Below are 24,669 nucleotides of genomic sequence, written 5' to 3'. Positions count from 1 at the left end.
ACTTGCATTTTTATATTTTATTACATTCATTAAAATGTGACAGATGATGAAGCAATGTAAGCTTAAATCTGAAGCATTCCTACTTTATTATTGATTCATGAAGAATAATTTTCTGCTCCCAATTTTACGGACTGGTGGCTTCATCCCAAAAACAGAGCCTATTACTCCATTTGCCCAACATAATAATGCCATATTTAAGTTTAATTTTCTTGTGTTTTTTCTGCAGGTACTATCACACAATTTGTACACAGCACTGAATATTCCTCATGATCCTGTGTCTCTAGAAGAGCATTTTCGTGACGATGATGATGGACCTGTTTCAAACCAGGGTTACATGCCATATCTCAATAAATACATTCTCGCAAAAGTAAGTACAATGAGGTTTTAGTGTGCGGGCTGCACCGGGTTTCAGCATTTATGTCAAAGCACATCTGCAGTGTGATGATTTAAAAGGGCAAAAGTGATTTTAAGTATTCTACAATGGGGAGAGGGAGCTTCTGTATACTGAAATGAATCTAAAGTTATCAGACCTTTACTGCGAATCAGCAAGCTAAAGAACTGTCTAGAGACTAAGTGCAAAGCAGGTGCTTTCTAGTGTGACTTTGCAAGGTCAGAGCAGGATGTTGAAGTCGTTGCCTAAAATATGACTACAAGGAGGATCATGTACCAGAAATAAACCACAGCTGCTATCCATTCATTGGAAACTGTGAGGTTTCCTGTTTGTTATCTGCATTTCACACCAGAGCTACATACTTATCAAAATCTTTGAGGTACAATAACTTCACTTTATGGTGGAATCTTAATGTCAGCCTTAATACATTATGCTGTTCTTTCATTATTTACATTAAAATATACAATGCTACTCTTAAATCACCACCCTGAAATCCATAAAGTTAAGATTCTGATATATCAAGGTTTTAATGTTACACAAATGACAGGTCTCTGTTGATTATAGGAACTGAAAATATTCACAAAATGGTTTCAGAGAAATATGACCCCCACCCTAAAAAAAGCAAATTAGACCAAATAATAAAAATGGGGTTATTTCATTATATAGAATGCTAATACAAAGAAATAATTACACAGAGACATAAAGTGATAACATAAACACGGCCTATAGCTTTACTTTACACAGCCTATTGTACAATCCTAACAAAATATGATAATACAATCACCATTCCACCTTCACTATCGTTATGTTTCACCCAGGGTTCGCCCCCTGGCTAGGGTTCAAATGCCTTTTTTATATCTTGCTTTGTTTATTTTTGATTCTTTTGTTTTTGCTAGTACTGTTGGTCACTTAGTTTCTGTGCATCTATGTATCTTCTACTATGTTTTGTGTATCTTGTGGGTAGTTCCCTAAGAGGCAGGACCACCTGCCTATCTTCATCAGGGGGCAGCCCACATCCCCATAAAGGCTGAGAAAACAAGCAGTCTCTAGTAGTTCATTTGAATGCGCTGGTGGTGTTGGTGAGTCATAGTGTCTTTTTACTTTGCTTGTGATTTATTGTTCTGGAGTTTGACCTTTGCTCTTTTTTTAACGGTGCTTTTGAATTTGTGTATATGAATATTGTTTGTTAAGAGACTTTAGGTAACTTCTTCTTTGCTTTTTGTGCCCATCAGAGCCTCCTTTGCTTTTTGAAAAACAAATCTTTTATTTATAAAGATACCATGTTTGCCCTTTTGTGATTAACTTGGGTTTTATGTTTTTTTTCCCCTTTATTGGGCATTTTGAGGTATTTTTGGGACTCTGTTTACTAAGATTCTCTCCAAGCTCACAAGAATGATAACTCCCATGTTCACGTATCCTGTGGCCAGAGGAGCTTTAAATCCCCAACGCTGAAGACATCGTGAGGTCACTTCCTGTAGCGGGATTGCTCTGCAGAACTACGATATACAAGCACCCTGAATAGCATAAGAGGAAGGTGGCCACACATAAGTTAGTATGCCAGCTATCTTTCTGAGGGCACACAACCACTATACCAGTCTTCTCCACCATCCTTTTTTAGGAATGCTTATCCAATATAGTTTTTTTTCCTGGTAATTCATAAATTATTCATCAACTTTCCAAAACAAGTTAGAATTAGCCTCCGATACATGATTCCACAAGATACACTTTACATCTGACTTTGGCCATCTTCAGCTTTGCATGTGTTATTGTACATTATTTGATGTTTGGGGTTGTGTTTCTTTAAAATAAATAATTATAATAATTATCCTTCCTTCAGTCCAGTTTCAGCCCTGCTACATATTGAGAAAGCACAGAAGATCCCTGAAGTAATATTATCAGATAGCATTACAACTTGACCAAAAGTCAATGTGGGGATGTGTTTTACTTTTTATTGCCTTTCTTCATCTCTAAAACACAGCCAACCAATAGTCTGAACAGTTTTAACTACCAATAAAAGAGAAAGTTTAGCATGCATAAATCAGGTAAACTCTTGCAGAAAGAAGGAAAATGATTTAATCTTGCACTAATGTTTATCTAAAAAATATAAAAGAACAAAATACTGTTAATCGTTTTATTTTATGGTTGTCTAACAATAGTTTCAATAGGTCTGAACTGAGCTTTCTTCATCCATTAGTCTCCTGCTATGTAGCCTACCAGACATTGAATATTTCAGTTTTGTTCACAAATTAAGAACCTTTTTAATACCAAAAGAACCAACTTCATATGCAGAGAACTCATCCCAGAATGAAATGGCTCTTTATCAAGTAATGGTTCTACTTGGAACCACATGTTCCAATAAAATGTCATTACAGAAGTAATATTTTAAAGAGTGTATGAAGAGAGGCTGGACTTAACATGAACCTTTTCAGTTTCAGTAAACCAGCGTTTCTCAACCTTTAAGTATTTGTGACCCGAGTTTTCATAACAGTTTTAATCGCACCCCCCCTAAGGTTTTTTTGAAAGGAGCCCACTAATACCAATTTGTTCTTTTTTAATTAATGATATATCATAGATGCATATTTTATTATACCTACTTAACTTTTATTGACATTTACCTAACTCAATATTTATTTTTCTAGTATCAGAATGTAGTTTAAGTTAATTTGTTTTGATTTCAATAGATGTATTTTTTATATTTTCGATTCTTGTTTTCTTTTTTCACATCTTCACGCCCCCCTTTTTGTTACTTCGCCCCACAGATTGAGAACCACTGGAGTAAACAGAGATTAAGAGGTGACAAGACTGAGTTTAAAATTATGAAAAGAATTAGTAAAGTAGATCATTGCTGTTACTTTCAAAAAAATTCTCTAACAAGAACACTGGGACATTGTTGTAAATGTATTAAGAGTAAATTTAAGAGTAATGTTTTTCTTCACATAAAAAACCACTAACACATAATACATAACCAAGTACAGTGGTAGAGAGTAGGGGCGTCATGTATAAACAGTGCATACGCACAAAAATGTTGCATACACCCATTTCCATGCTCACTTCGAGATGTATAAAAAGTAAACTTGATGTAAAGCCATGCACATTCTCACAGCAGCCTCACACTTTGCATTTGCACGTTTCTGCTCATTTTTACAAACTGGGGGCACCCAGTGTCAAAATAGTGCTACTGTTTCTGTGTCATTTCCTTTTCTTTTTCATATTCTCATTCTTGATGCAGGAGTTATCAAATACACCAAAATTAATTGCATATTAATTACATTCTGTAACAATAATGTTAATGGTGCACGGAATGGCCAAACTATTCCAAATACCATAACCACTTTAACATTGTTACAATAAATTGCAAATGGAAGAGAATTAGAAGAGAGCAAACATTTATAGATGATGATGACTGGCTTCCAAGTCAATTTCAATTTCCAAGAGTTATCCTCTTGGAGCTGTCAGATGCCGCATTTATTTTTTAACCAATTCATTTAATTTGTGGTCAATATCACATAGTACAGCCTTGTATTCCTTAGCTCATTGGCCACATCTCTCACAGCATCCACTCCAGAAACAGCGCCTTTCAGCACACAACCAGATGGTCACCTAGTGGTTTCCAAGGCAGAGGTGTGTGTGCGGCCAGCTCCCAAAGATGTGCAGGGTAAAGTCGCGTCCTCAGCATGGGGGTCAGCTTTTGTCTGAAACAGAATAAACAGACAGTAGGCTGCAACTCGCTTTTCACTTTGACTTTGATATCTGACAGCTTCTTTTTTATTTTGTGCACTGGGTGACTTTCTGAACTTGAACTTTCAACTGCCTCAGACATGCTGCATTACTCCATCAACTTCCTTTTCGTGCTTATACCACTGCTTATGCCAACAAATAAGTGCGTTTTTCTTTTCCTCCACTTTGCATTAACTGAAATTTACTGAGTACTGAAATTGTACTTTTTTTTCCACAGGCTTTTATCATTGTCTTTTAACAAAACACTGAACAGAAGGGGTTATTTATATTGGAAGGAGTCGGGGTGGGGCTGTAGGAGTGTGGATGTGCATTAAATTTCACGCTCATTGGGCTTTATAAAGGGGAAGTGCATGGAACTTGGTGTACACACAGTTTTGTGCATCTGGATTTTTTTGTGTGTTTACACATTTCCAGTTTTATCCATACACCATGTTTTAGTTTGAATTCTACACACAGCATTATACATGAGGCCTTAGGACTTTGGGGACCTTCAAATTTTAACTTCATTTAATTTTGGATAATATAGCCAAATAGGCTCACAATTATTCTAATACAAAAATCCTCATAACCATTTTCTAGTTTCAGTGTTTCTATTGCAAAAGAACTGGTAGCTATATCAGAAAACATTAGTACTCTTTCATTTAGTCTGAAATTAAGCTGCAAGTCCTTGGGTTGGGAGTGGAAAGCAAAGCATCCAGCGAAGACTCAGAAAGAGAGTAGCCTGGCACAGGTTTGAACTCAGATTAACTGGAGCTGGAAGACAGCACTGCTAACAATTAAAAAACATAATATTCACAATTAAGGTATGAATTGCATTTCTAGAAATTACCATGAGACTGTTATATGGGGGATACAGTTTTTTTTTCTTTACAAATGAGCCTAACCTTATTTAGAATTGTCTATCCCCAAACAGATAAACAATGTCTTTCTTTACTGCTGGTAGTCTGTACTATAAAATCATGTGAAGTACATTTTAAAGCTAAGCTTCATTTTTAATATACTTCATGTCTCAGAAATACTTTAAAAATAGATTTTATAAATAACATCCATCCATCTTCATAACCCACTTATTCCATTAGAATTACAGAGAATACACCAATGTATGGGACATTAAAATATTATAGATTCCACCCATACACAGATCCTCACTTTAAGAGTCTGGAATGAACTTAACATGAACATCTCTGACAGCAAAAAAACCCACCTGGTCATGATAGGAATAGTCAAACTTGAGAAAGAGAGGAACCATTTGGGGTAATGAAGAAACATATATGCAGACACAACCCAAACAGTGGCTGAGTTGGGACCTGAGCCCAGATACTGTACATAGAATTGAGATGCAGCAGCACTTACCTGTCCCAATATGCCATGGGAAATGGAAAAAAACAATAATGGAAGGAACTAATTGGCACAAAAAATAACTCTTAACAGTCTGAACAGTTGTCTCTAACCTTCTAAAGAGCCCTAAATCCAAAACAAAAATTAGGATTCTAAAATAAGCTGCTAATAAAGCAACAAAAAGAAACTGTGCCAGAATGAGAGACAGAAGGAAGGAAGAAAAACAAAGAGAGTAACAAATAAGCCCATTCACTGTGACTTTGTAAGAGAAGTCCAACCTCGTTGAAGTGCCTCTGTGTGGATAGACTCTCTCGTCTGTACCCCATCAGACACAGAGCAGTCAGACACTGCTGACCGCTGCTGAAGCACAGGATGTAGTAGCACCATTACCAAACTAGCCCCTACACTTTAATCTATCCACCCACTCTCTTTATCACACACATATTGATTGACCTTTAGCTAAGCTTGTTGCCTTCCTACACAAGAGCAAGATCAGAGCAGCCTTAACTCATTTAATTCAAAACTTGGTCAATTTTAGGATGCAGCACTGCTCTCTGAGTTTCTGTTATAGCATTTTTTATGCCTCTACATGGCACCCGCCACTATATTTCTTTCCTCTGTTAGAAATCGGTTGAGACTTCCAGTCAAGTCTGACTTCTTTTTTTAGACTTGCAGCTGTTAACACTGTGACCTGTTGACTGTCTCAGTAAGCTTCAATCAATTAGTATCAAAGGTCATTTTTAATGGGCACCATATTCAAGTATTTCACCAAACAACAGATAATAATAATAGCAAACAAAAGGAAATTTAATATAATGAAAGCAGAAAATGCACTACTCTTAAAACAAAATAACAGCTTTATTATAGAAGAGAAGTCAAGTGTTACTTGATGACAAGTAGTACAGTGAACATATAATGCAGAGGAAGTAGACTTTTAATTGAGGCTGAAAATTTATACGAAAGCATAAAATCAGTGTCAAAACACTGAACAGGATGCGTTTTAAAGCATTACATTAGCCCTGTAATGCCCACCCCATGGCGTGTTTCTGACTTGCATTCAATGCTTCCAGTGACAGGTTCCCCTTCAACCCTGACCTACTGTAGATTAACCAGGTTTGACAATGGTCTGTTCTGTTCTAACACTCTTTGTCGAGACCCATCTTGTGTATTTTGCCATTTTCTAGGTCTAAAAGCAAAATTAGATTTTTTTTTAATTAAAAGGAAGGCTAGGCACTGGAAGTGTAAGAGCCATTTCCTAGTTACATAAGATTCCTAAATGTTTTACTAAATGACAATGCATAATCTATGGGAGGTTCCTATAACCCCAATAAATAGAATTGAATTGGTATATTCTTGCCATTTCTAACAGTTCTGACTGAACATTATTCTCAGTTAGTGACCAACCTTGCCATGTGTAAGGTGTAGAGGGCACATGGTTTTAAACCATGCCTATGTGCCTATGGGCCTTTTGAGTGTGTGAAGTAACAACGCACTTATTTAAGTGCAGAGCCGTACGCTTAAGGCATACAGAAGAAGAAATTAAGAACTTTTAAGTACAGAAATAACTAAAGTTTCTCAAGAAAAGCTAAGTTTAGAGAAGATATATTTTCCTTTTTTGTGTAACAACTTTTTTCTTTATTCTTGTGTGGATTATTTGCTTTTAATTTTCACTAAATATTTTTAAAATGAACTTTTGGACTAAGAGATTTCTTTCTGCACGCGTTTTACCCGTGCTTGAACTCACCTTATACTTCGGCAGCTACAGCAAGTATAACACAAAGTGCAAATAAAAAGGTAGAAATAACAAACATCTGATTCCTACAGGGCCTGCCTTTACATATAACAAATCCTGACTACCACACAGAGTGGGTGAATACAAATCCTTTACGTTTTGTTCACCTTTCACTAATGGTTCTTCTCCTCACCATGGCTTTGACTCCCTCCTGCTAGTTCAGTTCTTACCCACTACTCACATCTCTTGATTTCGGTTTACTGTCTATATACTGCAGCTGAACAGCTTCCAGGTGCCCAATAAGAGTTACTTCTGAAGTCCTAAATATTGGGTAGAAGATATGGGTCATACACTTAGAGCTCATTTTGGTAGCTCAAGATGCTGACACATTTACATATCACGACAAAAACCTATTATTTAGTCGAAAATAGTTTGTCCTACCCATTTGTCTTTGTAGACCCATTGTCTACAGTACCTTCGAGTGGCTTAGAATGACTCCCACAATACTACTAACAGGTCACTGATGCTTTATTTAAATGGTTCAAAGTTTCTTGTCACTCTGCTTCTGTTGGTAGTGTCCTCTGCTGTCCTTCCTCAAGTCTACCGACACCACCTTGTTTTAACTCATGTGAATTGTTTTATTTGTGTACAACAGTAGTACATTAAAGCGCAAACATGGGTTACTGCCATATTGCATGTAGTACCAATTAGATGTTTATAGGTTTAGGAGGTTATTGTCATGTATACATGGTACTAGGAAATTCTCATTTGCATGTGCTAATCAATATACAACTTGTCTTCAGTACCGTGATTAGTGCGTAAAGCAACCTTATCTCAAACAACCTTATCTCAAAACTTCCATCCTCCTTGCCTAAAATAAACCTTGAAACTTCTGCAATCCTTATCTGAAAAATCTTACAACATAGTTTACAGCACTATCTACCATTAGTGACCTTAGGGAAGAATAATAAAATGGAGCAATATCAACAGTGCATATGTTAATAATGTTGGTCAGAGGCTAAGGATCTGCATTGCCATCTGGAAGGTTGTAGTTTCAAATCCTGTTACTGCTAGAAGGGATCCTAACGTGCTGGGCCCTTGAGCAAAGCCCTTAACCTGAAAATTGCTTCAGGGGTGCTGTACAATAGTTAACCCAGTGGTCTTGACCACCAAAGACAATTTCCCCTTGGAGATTAATACAGTGTACCAAATACCAAAAAACACCAAAACACAGAGTGTCCTTCATTTCACTCCTTTTGGCCTTTTCTCACTCTCTCACTTGAACAAAATTCTGACGTTCAAATTCAGTATGATTACTGCAATGCGCCCCAAACAGCAAGCAAACTCCACAGCAGTCTCATATTTTATAACTCTACAAAACTAATGATTTTTTAATCACAGTTATAACATGCTTTACAAAAAGTAAGAATGCAATGCAGAGGAATAAACCATAATTGTATAGATTACTCTTAAAAAAGAAAAACACTAAACTATTGGGAATAACAGGTAAATGTCTAGGACAGGGAATACACTGTGGCTGCAGGTTTTTGTCCCAACCAGTTTCTGGTTTTAATAGGACTCTTGGGCTAATTAAGTGAACTGTTATTTCCCAGATTCTGTGTTGTGGGAACAACATGGAAATTAGAAAACTAAATTTGATAAAAAATATATTAAAATGTACTAAGCAGTTAGATGGAAATAACATATTTTTATCTTTTGAACAATAGTTTCATCTTGATTTTCATTCATCTCTTCCAGGTGTTCTAATTGTTTAATTAATCCATTATTTACTAATTAGTGGGGCTGACGCTAAAGAAGTTGCAGCCTTTCACGATTCTGTGCTGTTTGCCTGTTTGTTTAGTGTCTGCTCTGTTAGTTTTTAATTGTCATTAATAAGATACAACGAAGGGGAAAAACTGCACAGAGAAAGGGCAAAATATAATGAAATCAACAAAAGAGAGTTAAGTATTTACATCTATAGCAAAAACAGAAATATTTCTAAGTGTTTTATAAATTTAAATATCATGCTGCTGTGGTTTACTGAATGTACAATAAGAGAAAAAAAAAATACCAGCTAATTAAATGAGATTAGTGTTATCAGTTGTTGTCACTGATTATGAATCTGTTTAAAATGTAAACATGAAGCCAGAGTGGACCCCCGGCACAGACTTTGAGAACCTCTGCTCTAGAACGTCAACTAAGAAGAAAATATAATCAACGCATGAGCTGACCAACAGTAAGAGCTGATAGACATCAAAGCATCACTATGGTAAAAAAGATTGGATTCACATTTAAAATGACCTTCCCTTCAATATATAGTCAATCATATTAAGTCAAGTGGAAAAAGAGGAAGAATATAAGTACAGCAAAAAAATAAATAAATAAGCACACTCTGGCACACATATGTGTCCTGTCTTTTAAGGCTGATGGCAACTCATCTCCATTTCAGTAGATATGTAAACAGGTCTTTCTTTTTCTCATATCCTGAGTTGCACAAGAAAATATTTATACCTTCCAAAAGTTCAAAGCATGGTAGACTTAGGGAGCCTGGGCTGAAGTTTTAAAGAGTAGGGGTTAACCCAAATGGAGTCAAATCACCAAGAGATGAAACGTTGTCAAAATAGAAACAAGTCGAAAGCCTAATCATAAACCAGAAATCAAAGTCAGAGAGAATATCGGAAACCAGAAGGTAGAGAAAGAATATACAGTATGTTCGGTTTAATAGAATTGTTTTCCCAGTCTCAGATACCAAATGAATCTTTGCTCTGGATTTAAAGGGTCACGCTGATAATGCAAGTCACATGTTGTACTATACAAGTTCCATGGCAACTAGAAGCCACGTGATAGTGATGGAAATATTAACAAAATAATGTTATGCCACTGTGAATAATTAATCATTACATTCAGGAAACATATAGCTGACCAAAACCAATACAGAAAGTACTAGAAAAAAAGCAGCCCACAATCCCAAGTAATATATTGGTCTGAAAAACATTTTAAGAGAAAAATAAATTCTCAAAGTGCACAATACGTAATAATGACAATTGGCATGACATTGCACCCAGCCATCATTATACTTTACTGCATGCTCTTTGTTAAGTAGATAGGCAATCAAAAAACTTGTCATCACTCCAGCAGACCCACAATGCCCTCCATCTGGATATTTTAGATAGATAGCACTGATGCTGATGTCCTATGAAGTGTTACAAAGTACACTATTCTTTCTGCTTCCTGACACTGCCCTAGTAATAGTATGGTTACAGTCACAATACAGCTAAAATTACAGAATTTTAATATTTTTATTCCTATGTGACAATAATCTGATTTTGTCATAGAAGGGGACACAGCTAAAAGTACATGGAATCTCAACCTCTCAGACTGTATGTGGTGCTTGCATGTGAACAGCTTCTGAACTTTTGAATCGAATTGTCTGTAAATTTAAACACCCCAGCCAATTATAGACACTGTTTAAAATAGATAGATAGATAGATAGATAGATAGATAGATAGATAGATAGATAGATAGATAGATAGATAGATAGATAGATAGATAGATAGATAGATAGATAGATAGATAGATAGATAGATAGATAGATAGATAGATAGATAGATAGATAGATAGATAGATAGATACTTTATTAATCCCAAGGGGAAATTCACAATGAATAAATAATAATAATAAATAAAATAGAGTTAAAATATTATCTAAATGCTGTTACCAGAAGTGGTGGCCAACAACATGTTGAAGAAGTTTTGAATGTCACCCCATCCGATCAAAATAATATAATAAATAATCAGAAGCAATGATGGGAATATGACTGCCAGGAACGGTACCTGAACATTGCGTACCTTTCAAAAGTCCTCCAGGGCATTCTGGGTGTCATCACCTGAGGCAGTACTCTGCCGTTATAGCATGGTGTAAGGCCTACAAAGTGAATGGAAGATCACATACACTGTCTATTTTCTGATGCCAAAGAGGTAGGACTGCAAGCAGTACTCTGCACCTGTCATAAACTAATATATTTGAATTGGTACACTCTTTTTGACGGGGCATATTTTTCTAAGAATGTCAGCCAGGCATTACAAAACATCCCCATTTTTCACTCAGAAATTGTGAAACCAATGATTTTCATCAAACCCCTCCAACTTTCTCTGCTTCTCTCCCACCAGCATTGGGTCTTCTTTTGGGTCCGCAGATTTCTGTTGACAGAGATGGCAGTGATAACTGTGATCAAAGCTACAGCTATGTTCTTTCATATTTGCTGTCCCCACCCCCTTATCTCCCTTGTTATCATAAGCTGATGCATTTTCAGATGCCCTTTTCTGAAAACAGTTCTAGTAATTGGTTCAGCAACCGTGCTGATGGCATTCATAGTGGTGTAATTATCTTCATGTGGGCAATATTCAGGAAATATGTACGTAATTACCCATCAGACCTGTATCACTGGCATAAATTAATTTTAACAAGCAGGAGAAATATCAGATATAATCTAAAAACTGGAATTGAATCACTTTTAGCTGCAGTGTAAAAGTAGCACACAAGAGCATTTGCAAATGCTTAATATGTATTCCAGAAAATACCTCATATGTTTTGTACTCCTCATTAAGAAAGAGGTTGACTACATCGAGTTTCAGATTTGGAACACACAAGTAAATAGATAATCTATTGATCTGATTCCACTGCTTGTAAATCGTACTTGGAAATTTCAAAGAAGTCATTCGTGGATAGCCAGGTAGTAAAGCCCATTAATGGACCTCACAGTAACATTTCATTGTTCATGATTAAAGTCTAATAAGGAGGAAAGAAGAGTAGCAGTAAACCATATATGTTCAGGAAGGCTCTCTCCTTCATGTCATATAATCTCACTTTATTACATATATGAATGTAAAATATAGGCCACCTTATCTATCAGAAACATGGACAATTTGTTGCTTTGCATGTCCACAGGTTTATTTTCTCCAATTTCCCAGCAACTGGAGTTTTTCTTTCTTTTTCTGTCCTCCCTGGCCACTTGACCAGAATTTGTAATTAAGCTGGACATTAAGACTCTTTACTCTTCTAAATAATACTTCTTTCTTTCACAGACTTTTTGTAACTCTGTTTAGCTATTAATATTGCAAACCTACTTTCATGTATGAAAATGTACTATTTATATAAATCCTGTTGTTGGTCTTGGATGGATCATCCTATTTTCTTATCGCTTTATTAATCTGTTTAATGTTAATATATGTTTTATATATATAAGAGAGAGAGAATGAATGAGGGAGTGAATAAAGGGGTCAGAATACTTTCTAAATACAAGGTTGCTAGAGTTAGTAAGAGAAAAAAAGGTCAAAAAATCAAAGGCGATAGTAAAACTAGCAAATAAGTGAATATAGAAACAAAAACCTAGAAATAAAAAAAAATTGACTTATCAGCCTGTTGTCTGACATTTAATGCTAGCCACAGCAGTGTGATAGCAACTTTATTGTATCCATGTAAATAAGGTTTATAATGCTAATGACTGATACATTCATGTGTTGGGCAATGGATGAGTAAAATTGATGATACTGTAAATGCATGTGTACCAAAGCCTCGACATGACTAGGCTAGAGTTGTTAAACCAGGCCAATGAGGTAATGACAACCAGTGCATGTCTCCAACACAACTTGCCAACTATAACAGTGGTGAAAACGTGTGGCTATATATATATATATATATATATATATATATATATATATATATATATATATATATATATATATATATATACATTGTCACAAAGACGAGACATACTCAAATAAAGGTTTGGGGCAGCCACCCATATAATCTGGAAACCTGGCTGCAAAAGTCGTTTTATGAGAAAAAACAGCACTGGTGTGCATACAACTGAGTCCAAAACAAGACTGAGGAATTAGGACAAAGGGTAGGGTTTTAAAGGGGGAGACAGGAAGTGAGGTCAAAGGATCAGGGACGTGTTCGTTCTCCATTGGTTCAGGCCCGGATGTGACGTCAGAGGAGCCGGAGCCAGTAAGGACTCCTTCCATTAGCTCAGTCCCGGAAATGATGTCACGAGAGCCAGGTGGAATCTCCCGGGAATGGTCTGCAGGCAAGAAAAAAAAAGAGTCAGTGCACTCTGCCACCTCCCGGCATATCTCAGAACTGCCGTCACTCAAGCCCTTTAGCTGCCTCCCATGCGCACGTGTGTGACAACATATGACTATATATGACATATATATAAACTGCTCAAAAAATTAAAAGAACACTTTGAAAACACATCAGATCTCAAAGGGAAAACAATCATGCTAGATATTTATACTGAAATAGACTGGGTAGCGTGTTCGGAAAAAAAAGGATGCCACATCGTTTGATGGAAATGAAAATTATCAACATACAAAGGGCTGATTTCAAAGACCCCCCCAAAAATCAAAGTGAAAACATGATGCAGCAGGCTACTCCATTTTTGCCAAAATGTAATTGCAGCAACTCCAAATCGTACTCAGTAGTTTGTACCCCAAGTGCTTGTACTGTATGCATATCTGACAATGTCGGTGCATGCTCCTAATGAGACGACGGTTGGTGTCCTGGGGAATCTCCTTCCAGATCTGGACCAGGGCATCACTGAGCTCCTGGACAGTCTGAGGTGCGACCTGGCGATGTCAAATGGACTGAAACATAATGTCCCAGAGGTGTTCTATTGGATTTAGGTCAGGCGAACGTGGGGGCCAGTCAATGGTATCAATTCCTTCATCCTCCAGGAACTGCCTGCATACTCTTGCCACATGAGGCTGGGCATTGTCGTGCACCAGCAGGCACCCAGGACCCACTGCACCAGAATAGGGTCTGACAATGGGTCCAAGGATTTCATCCTGATACCTAATGGCAGTCAAGCCCTTCAATTATATGTGGTCCCTAACACTTTATCATTGTTTACTGTATATCCTATTTTTAATTATATAAAAAAAATAAAAAATACTTCACAATGTAAGAGATATAACTAACCTATTGATAATTAATGTTTCCAAAACGTTAGGCATTAAATGTATAAAATCGATTGACGACACACAGATGTTGATAATGATTCTTAAACATAGTTTTTAATAACTATGAAATCGTGTCAGTTTTCTCATTAGGTTCTCTCAGAAAAAGACCAAAAAACCTTTTTTAAGAACTTCCTTTTTCCTTCTAAAATCCCACCCACTAACATTCTACTGGAAATTACCAACAACAGGAATGTCAATCAACATCAATATAAATTTAACTTGTTACTGAACATACAAATACACAACAAAATGAGCACCTGCCATAGGGGAAAAAGGAAGGTAATTGGTTTAGTTACATACAATGAACTTAATATATTTGGTAATTTAAGTAAATTTCACTTAACTTTGCTTTCCTTCTCTTATTTCGTACGGCACTTGTACCTTAAGAAAATTTCATTTGCATTCCCTTTATCAGATAAAATTAAAATAAAGCAAAAAGAAAAGAGGAATCGCTTAGTAACAGAGTTTACATTTGCATACAAACTACTTCTCTGGAAATTATATTGACACAAGTCAGAGTAAGGAAGACACTATATAAATGTATAAATATAAAAGGTAACAAATTTTGTTACAGAAAATGCGGTTATCCAAGCTCTTCTCCCCAAGTCACAGAAGCAGCCAAATAATCAAGCTCTTAATAATAATAAGTAATAATAATACATTTTATTTGTATAGCACCTTTCCCAAGCTGAAGGCACTTAAAGAATATAAGAAAGAACGGCAGGGTATACAGTATATAGCGTTGTACAAACCAGATAGATAAATGAAGAAGATTACGACAGTGAATAGTGCAGTCCCGTCCAATGCCATTTCAGCTAATACTGAAGCATGAATTCCAGGAATCTGAAAAAACCAGAGCAGAAATATTAAACCTGAAATTATTAAGCCTTTTATTATCTTTCTTTCCTTTATTATAATTTAAAGTGCAAATGATAAGCATCCTTAAACCCTTTACCCTTAAAAAAATGACAATGGTTATATCATAAATTGATGTATGTACAATACCACCACCATCACAAGATAATAAGTATAACGCTAAAATGAATGATGACATCTGAAGTGTGACCAAATAATGTGTACATGCCTTTACTTTGTTATTCTCCAAGCACATCCTGGAAGATTTACATGTTAGGTTAACTGTGGGCTCTAAATCATCTCTTGTATCTGCTTTTTCACACACCTGTATCATATGTATACAAATTTAGCTATGAACTCCATAAATAACATGGCATGTCTTTCTTTTAGGCAAAAGAAGGAACCTTTGATAAAGAGACATTTGATGATCTGTGTTGGATGATGACATCAAAAAAAAACTATAAGCCAAGTTCTGATAATGGGTTCATCTCCCGTAAAGAAGCCTTCAAACTATGGTGTCTTTTTAACTTTCTGTCAGAGAACAGATATCCCCTTGTCATGATACCTGAGGAGGTAAGCCTGTATCAATTTTATTTCCATTGCTTTTGCATATCTTAAGCCATTGTGGTACCACTGAAATATTGTATGAGAATGTGTTATGCTGAAAGTTTTGGTGTTTTAATGAATTGTTTACAGTCTTGGTTCAAATTTTTGTTTTCAGTTCTAAAAGTCACTTTTCTTAAATCAGAATTAATTATAATGTTAATGAAAAAAGCAGAAATCTTTTAAACATTTTTAGTCATATCAAAATTTTTCAAAATCTATTTCTAATCAAATCCGGTTCAGGGTTACAGTAACCACTGACAAAAGAAATAAACCAGTCTTGGATTATTTTCCAGCCCATCACAGGGCACAGTCACACTTAATACCCACTCTCACTTACACTGGGTCAGTTTCATAATAATCATAATCATAAGTATAATCACCTAAATTACAGGTCTTTGGAATGAAAACTGGAGGACTCATAGACAAAGGCCACCCCGACACATCATACCGGCAACTAATGGGCCAGGATTTGAGTCCAGGACTCACTGTGCTAATCGGCATTTCACAATGCTGCCTGTTCATAACTAGAAAATATTAAAATTTACAAACATGGGCTTTTTAAACATTGAAAAGTACAATTTATTCTAAGCACTTTAACCAACAAATTCCCAAATATTCAGTCAATCAATTATAGTGCAAAGCAATCAGGTTCTACTACATTTCATAAAATTATATTGCATAAGGATTGTACTAGTAGTAGTAGTAGTATTTGTAGTAATATTGTTTATAAACAACAACGTATTAAAATACTTCATTTTATTTATAATTTAAATTGCACACCACTGAAATAGGGTTATGTGAAGACTCTGTATAACTATATTATAGTGGAAATTTGCTTGCTCAAGTGCAAGTGACTAATATGAGGTCTGTTGGTGCGTTCATTCATTCACTGGCCCTACGACAGATGCTCTCTGTACTGGCACAGTAGCTTTGTCCTGTCTTTATGTTCATGTCACCTTTCTTCAATGCACTTTCACATCTTTGAACCTTTCAATCTTATCTGTACTCATTCTCCATATCTGGATGTATTACACTTGGATATATCAATGCAAAGCCTGTGTACCCAAGTAGCCCTTTTTAATTTTTTCCTGATGCCATTAAAGGGCTCCAGGTGAAAGTAAAGTCCTGTGTGATGGTAGGAAGAGGACTGAGTCCACCTGGGTATGACTTACACATTCAGACACAGTTGCCCATGCTACCTGGGTGCTGCCAGGAATCATAATATACAGTATAGATAAAACTAGGAAGGTTGAATTCCTTTAAGTCAGAAGAACTTTCATTTTGTTCAGGCTAAGGCACTGGAGTGGTTGAATATCCACATGTAGTGGAGTGCAGATAATCAGGGCTGGAGATCAGCCTAGAATCATTGGGTTATGAAACTGAGATCAATGTCAGCCTACAAGTAGGACAGTGACAGCATGTGCTATAAGAACAGACTGTAGAATGTAGGATTATGAGTCCCCATCACAAAAGGGAAATAATTTGTAACCCAGCACAGCCCTTACCTAATAATGTTAATATGAAACTGTACACCCTATCAATATGTACATTTTGAAAACATTACGTATTTATTTTACTAATTAGAGTTTATGTGTCTTACAGCTAGTTTTTTTGTTAATCCTGATATGTGTCTGCTGCCTAAATATTGCAGTTTCTCCCCAGGATCATTAAAACACCCATCTGTCTATCTATTACCTTCAATGTAGCAGTGATATGATGCTCAGAGTAAGCCTGTTACAAGTATCAATGCCAAAAAGGCAGATCTCATCTCACAGAGCTGAGTAAGCAGCAATAAGTAGAGCCATTAACTTTTGGATGATTTGATAATATAAATCAGACATAAAAAGCTTAATTGCAATGAAAAAAACGGGGCAATCAAAGTCAAATTCAAATAAGAGACAGAAGTATCAAAACAACGAATATGCATACCCAAATTATAATCAGCAAAACAGTTAAAGAAGTCGAGAGGTCAGAACTTGCAGTACAAGTTTGAAAGGCTGTCTACACTAAACAACAAAGATTTTACTTCCTGAGCACTTTTGGGTGTATCTTATGGATTTTGACCTGCTGATCACAAAAATCAACTTCAGATTTTCCTATCACATATAATTTTATTACAATGGCCAGTTTTTGTGATTTTCTCTCATGCAATAAGTGTAAATATACAGTGCAGAAACTAGTGATGTAAAAGTAGTAGCACAGCTATTAGGAATGCAGCTTGGATATGTTAAGTACTCTCATTTCATTTGTGAATGGGACAACCACACTAAAGAGTCTCATTACATTAAAAAAAATCAGGCCGGCCCATAAGCATTTGGTTCCAGGGCATAAGATACCTGTTGACCTCACAAAAATATTTTTGCCCCCTCTTCATATAAAGTTTGGACTGATGAAAAATTGCATGAATATGATGAACAAAGAAGGTGAAGTATTTGGATATCTGATGTTTCCATGAATAAGTGATGACAAGATTAAGGAAGGCATTTATGCTATTCCACAAATCAAACATTTCATCAAAGACAAGTGGGGCAGGAGGAAAACTGCATTGAAGAATGTTGTTGAGAATTTTCTTGACAACTACTGAGTACCATACTATCTTGTCAACACTCTTCAAGCATGCAAAACCATGAAGTGCAGCATGTTGCTAAAGATTCATTTTTTGCATTCACACATGGACTTGTTCTCTGCTGATCTTGGCGCAGTAAGTGACAAACATGGTGAAATGTTACACCAGAATACTGCAATGATAGAAAAGGGCAAGTGGAATCCATCAATATTGGATGACTGTTGTTTGGAAACTGAAATGAAAAGCATCAGATGCTGGCTGAGGCAGCAGCAGAACATTTTTAGCTCATTTGGACTAATGCAATGTGTCAACATCATTAAGTGGTTAAACACACTAAGTTCAACTGAAGTTAATTTCATGTTTCTCCAAATTTCTATGTGATAAATTTAATCTGAATCTGTGTTCAACTTGAATGTTTATATCATATTCACCAAAAAGTTGTCAGGAAGCAAAATCTTAAAAAAATGATGTGCTGACAGTAAATGAAAGACTTGATTCTGTAATGGAGTAATGAGTAAGTACAATGAACACATTTAAAAAATATGGTCAAATAAGTGGAAAATAGGTCTCAGATGGCTGATAAGTAATTTCCTTTACACAAATGTAACAGAAGGTGAGACGCATGGCCAAAGGACATAGAAAAGGGATAGACATATTAAAAACATGTATCAAAAAGAAAAGAGATATATACCTGTTTAGATAGATAGATAGATAGATAGATACTTTATTAATCCCGATGGGAAATTCACATTCTTCAGCAGCAGCATACTGATACAATAAATATTAAATTAAAGAATGATAATAATACAGGTGAAAAAAAAAAAAAAAAAAACAGACAATAACTATGTATAATGTTAAATATTAACGTTTACCCCCCCTGGTGGAATTAAAGAGTCGCATAGTTTGGGGGAGGAACGATCTCCTCAATCTGTCTGTGGAGCAGGACAGTGACAGCAGTCTGTCGCTGAAGCTGCTCTTCTGTCTGGAGATGACATTATTTAGTGGATGCAGTGGATTCTCCATAATTGATAGGAGCCTGCTGAGCGCCCTTCGCTCTGCCACAGATGTTAAACTGTCCAGCTCCATGCCAACAATAGAGCCTGCCTTCCTCACCAGTTTGTCCAGGCGTGAGGCGTCTTTCCTCTTAATGCTGCCTCCCCAGCACACCACTGCGTAGAAGAGGGCGCTCGCCACAACTGTTTGATAGAACATCTGCAGCATCTTATTGCAGATGTTGAAGGAAGCCAGCCTTCTAAGGAAGTAGTATGTATGGGAAGTAGTTTAGGTATGGGATTTACAATTTCAGGCTAAAATCAGCACACTGCAATGGTGAGTGTATAACAGATCTGCTCAAACAGTACTGAAAGCTTGAACTTCAATTTATTGCCAAGCAATGCCATTTAGTGGAAATTTCTCTTTGTGTTACAGCCATACCCATAAAGAAGTAAATACAATTAACAGCATAATATACAGTACATGACACCATCCAAGAATTACACAGTATACGGTATTAATGAATAATAACAAATTTCACAAAATCTAAATACATTGTAAAAACAATTTTACAATGCAGAATATCACTCCAGCACAGTAATATACAGTATATGGCAGGTCTTTATAAAATTAGTATCATGTAGGTTGAATGGAGAAGTTTGGAGATCAGGAAAAGAAAAAGATGAATCAGAGACTATGTTTAACCAGAATGACTAGTGTAGGAAAGAAACTCTTTGTGTTCTGAGTAGTTCTTGTTTTTATTGCCTCTTGTTTAAAGCAACAGCAATGTTTGAAATAAACAAGTAACAGCCTGAAAAAAAGGGAAAAAAAGCAAAAGCGTTGGACAGTCCCAATCCATAATTCTAAATCTAGCTGTGCATATTTGGGCATAGTGACCACCTGGACACCCTCTTTGTGGAGTCTGATCATTTTCACATCCTAAAGATATGATTTTAGATTGATTGGTGACCACACAGTATATTGTCATGGGGTGAGTGAGGACTGTCAACTGTTTGAGGGCTAGTACTTACCTTGTGACCCTAAAAAAAATCAGGCTCAGAAAATGGATGGATGGATGGATGGATGGATGGATGAATGGATGGATGGATGGATGGATGGATGGATGGATGGAGAGATATTTATGCTTTATTAGCACATGTTATTAGCAAATAATTTCTGACACTATATTAGTATAGAACATCCACAAATCAGTGACAAATCCCTAATGATTTTGTAACAGCACAACAGTATAAGTTTAACTAGAAATCCAGGTAGCTAAAAGCAAGCCCAAGTGCTTTAATGCCTCCTTGTAAAATATGCCCTTGGACTGATGTTATTGTTACTGATTTTCTTAAGTCCTTATGTCTGTGATACAGGTTATGGATGTGTTGAATAGTCCTCCAGCCACATGCTTTTTGTGATGACATTTTGCTTTGTAATACCTGAAAGAAGTAAGTGGAGAGGAAATTGGAAGAATTAATAAGGGCTTTGGAAGATAGAGGACTGAATATAAATTGGAAGAAAATCTGAGGTTTAAAAATGATCAGGATTCAGAAATTAGCAGGCAGGGAGAACTACTAAAATGAGTGAATATGTTTAACTATCTAGGATCAGTGGTAGCCCAAATGGAGAATTAGATGCAGAGTTAATGTTCAGAATGCAACGTGGATGGAACAATTGGAAGAAGATATCAGAGGTATTGTGTCATCAAAGAATTAAGACAAAGGGTAAAGGTAAACTGTTTTTAAAACAGTGATAAGACCAGCAATTACGTATGGAACTGAGTCATGAGCAGTAAAGGGAGAGCAGGAGAAGAAGTTAGATGTGACGGAAGTTAACATGTTGACATGGATGTGTGGAGTTACAAAAAAAATGACAAAGACAATCTGAGGTACAACAAAAGTGGGAGAGATATCTGAGCATTGACATGTGATGAGGAGAGACAATGAATATGTGGGCAAAAAAGTGATGGGAGTGGGAGTACAGAAAGCAAGGGAGGCCGAAGCTGGGAAGACTGGGAAGGAGGTGCAGGACCAAGCTGTTTGGAGAAGGTTGATCAGGCATATTGACCCAACACAGAAGTAGAAAATGATGAAGAGGAAGAATAAAAAGAAAACGATTATTAACCTGTTGGCAGGCCTGACATTGGAAAAGACATTCTAATCCAAAGGCAAGCTTGTTATTGACAAAACACCACAAAGCAAGAAGATATCTGCTATATAACTTGACCTATTTTCAATGGTCACGTCATACAGTATCTCTGATCAAATAACATTTACACTACAAGAATCCCTCAGTTATGGGCTTCTCATTTTGGACACAAAAAGGGAGAAAACTTGAAATGATTACATAGGTACATACTTTAGAAAAGATTACTGAGATTAATCTAATATTAAACAGATTTGCAGATAATTAGACAATGGAGAAAGGAGGTTGTATGCTGGAGAGCATACTTCTTTTATGACTTGCTTATCCCGTTCAGAGTCTTATGGATCTGGTACTTATTCTGGTAGACCTGGGTACAAAACAGAAAACAACTCTGCACAGGTAACAGTCCATTGCACACAACCCCTCACTCATACTTAGCCACTACTACATAACATAAAAAACTTGGTTAATCAAACTTTGGGTTGTAAGGAGTGGAGACTCCCAGACGCATCAGGCACAAGGCAGGAATGCCAGACCACTCATGCACACACCACCACTCAAGCAGTCCTAATTAATTGGTCGCATTGGACAGTACTTGATTATGGATACATACCAAAACATTTTTCAAGTTCTTTCTTTAGTTTCTGACTTTTAGGGCTTGAAATTCTGCAATGCTTTTTCATTTTGTAATTTCAAATTTCCAACTACATATTGGGACTTGGTGAAAGATACAGGAATCATTTGGTCTTTGAATTCAGCAACACTAAGCAAAAAGTATGTCTAGTTATTAGGATCTAACGTCAAACCATTAGTCTACTCAGTTCTGACAACAGATTCATTAATTTTTTGCTTTCTCAACTCCCAGTCCCTGCTTTATAAATGTACTTAATACTTTTCACAAAACTTTGACAAAATGGGGATTGGTATTAAAAGGATGTGGAATGATATTTTATGCTATTTTGAGGTTGATGATCATGACTATGATAATATTTTTGAAATCTGATTCTTTACTGATGGTCCTAAGAGACACTCCTAGAAAGTTAAGAATAATAAATCTCAAACATCAGCGTGTTGGGTTTTGTTTTGAACTATTTCTCCATCAGTGATTATGAATATGATGTTATTTTTGGCTTCAGCAGACCCCCGTGACCCTGTGTTGGGATTCAGTGGGTTGGAAAGTGGATGGATGGATGGATGTTATTTTTGATTTGTGATCCTTTACTAACAATCTAGCTCTCTATGGACCTCAATCAGTGGGTGAAAAACAGCACATTTCCATTCCAAATTGAGAATATTTAGACTTTAAATATTAAATTGAAACACACATTTTTGATATTTCAAATATATGACACAACTATTCTCGTTTATTCTATACTTCTGCTGCATGAAGTAAATCATTATATTTCTTATGAACACCCCAAACCAGGGTGGGTTACACTAATGCTGACTTTTTCAAAAGAAAAAAAACTAGCAGACACCTACTATATGATTCAAATATGATACAAAAACACTGTCATTCAAAAGAAAAACGTTGCGTTTGGAAAATATATGGATGGATGATTGCAATATTAGGTACTTTCAGATATTCAGAATGCTTTTTAAAAAGTATAAGCACTTTTTTTGAGACAGCAAATTACAGGAAAATAAAACAGGTGAAATGAAGGAACCCACAATTTGACTGTTTCTGGTTTAGAAACTGTCAATTCTCTAATCCTCTGAAAGTTCCTGGAATTTATATAAGGGGGTTTTCTTAGAATTGCATTCTTCATTATTACTAAGTTATAAGATATTCAAGCACTAAACCATTAAAGAAAGACAGTAGTTGTATTTGCATGTCCCTCTGGTATTTTACTGAGCCCTTCTTCTGCGTCTTTGCTTTGCTCCAACACACCATAAGGTGTGCGTGTTACATTGACTAGCGACTACAAATTGGCCATGTGTTACTGAGTTTGGCCGCTGATGTGAGGGTGGTCTGTGATGGAATTGTGTCCCCTATGTGCTTGGATTTTTGCCACTGTATCTTTGAATTCGTATAAAGCTGAACAAGCTAATTAAACCCATGAAATGCAAGAAAATGTGAAAGCAGTTAAATATACAAATCCATCAATCCTTTGAGTAAACCCACCCTGTTCAAATTCGGCCATGGAAAGCCCGTGCTTACCCCTGAGTAATAGGTACAAGTCAGGAACTAACCCAGCTTGTGATGGAATAGACTCAGCTGGTCATCCCTGACACAAAGAAAGGAAGAACATGTAAACTTCACATACAAAGTGAGGTGACTCTGAGAGAGAGTAGTACTTTCCTCAGCATTACCATGCCAAAGAGTGGACATACACTATACTTTTAAATGAAATTAGAGGTACGGTCCTTCTGGTAGTCTGGTTTTCCTTGCACTTCCCAGAAAAGTATTAACCACTATATCACCCTGCCCTCCATGTGTAAATCAGCCCAAACATAATATTTTGAGTAAATGACCAGAACAGTCTGAAAGATTTTTCCCTCGCTTCTATTTAACCTGCTCAGCACCAATAGCCCTCATTTACCAAAAAATGTATATATGTCATATTTTTGAAGAGGATGAATACAAAGTCTCGTATTCTCCTGCCTTCAGCTTCCTGCCCAGAAGTGAAGGTTTCCTGTTTAAGTTGAAGATGAGAAGATAGAAGCACTAGTTGCTAAGATACTTGCGGTAGAAGATTATCACCTAACACGTTATCCTGCCGCTGTGATTATATTTAGAAAATTAGACAAACTTTTTTCTTCTTTGCCTTAGGCTGAGTGTAATATCCTTGTGACATCAGTAACACAAAATAAGTGAAAGGAACAGATGAGGCCCTGAAGAGGTGAACAGTCATCTAAACTCATCAATAGATGCAGTATATACATTTTGTCTATACATTATTTCTCTAATTATTTCATTAAAGATTTCAAATAAATAAAAATCTCTAGAAAATTTTAATGATATCTCACAATAATCTAAAATATAATTGTCTGTTTTTGCTAAAGTCAGCATTGAATATTTTGGTCAAGATATTCTGGCACAGACCATATTCACATTAGCTCTTCTGTATGACACTTTGATCCTGGTTTGAAATTGGTCAAATAACCCCAAAATACTACAGATCAAAAAAATGCAATGTCAAGGAAGACTCCCAAAAACAAAGTACTTACAATGGGTGGCACAGTGGTTGAGTGGTCAGCACCTCTGCCTTACACCTCAGGAAGGTCATGTGAGTTTGCATCTGTATGGGCTTTTTCCCACACCTCAAAGATGTGAGTG

General features: G+C 36.2%; 1 protein-coding gene across 1 annotated transcript in view; it reads left to right on the top strand.

The window, feature by feature from the left end:
* Positions 1-24,669, top strand: part of LOC114663267 (differentially expressed in FDCP 6 homolog) — a 104,593-nt gene that overhangs the window by 54,998 nt on the left and 24,926 nt on the right. The window contains exons 2-3 of the mRNA XM_028817006.2: positions 227-367; positions 15,467-15,649. Of these exons, the coding sequence (XP_028672839.1) occupies positions 227-367; positions 15,467-15,649 (324 nt within the window). The remainder of the gene's footprint in view (positions 1-226; positions 368-15,466; positions 15,650-24,669) is intronic.

This window comes from Erpetoichthys calabaricus, chromosome 1 (assembly GCF_900747795.2).
Source record: "Erpetoichthys calabaricus chromosome 1, fErpCal1.3, whole genome shotgun sequence".
Classification (NCBI taxonomy): Eukaryota; Metazoa; Chordata; class Cladistia; order Polypteriformes; family Polypteridae; genus Erpetoichthys; species Erpetoichthys calabaricus.
Note: the sequence above shows the minus strand (reverse complement) of the source record. Positions and strands in the feature narration are given on the sequence as shown.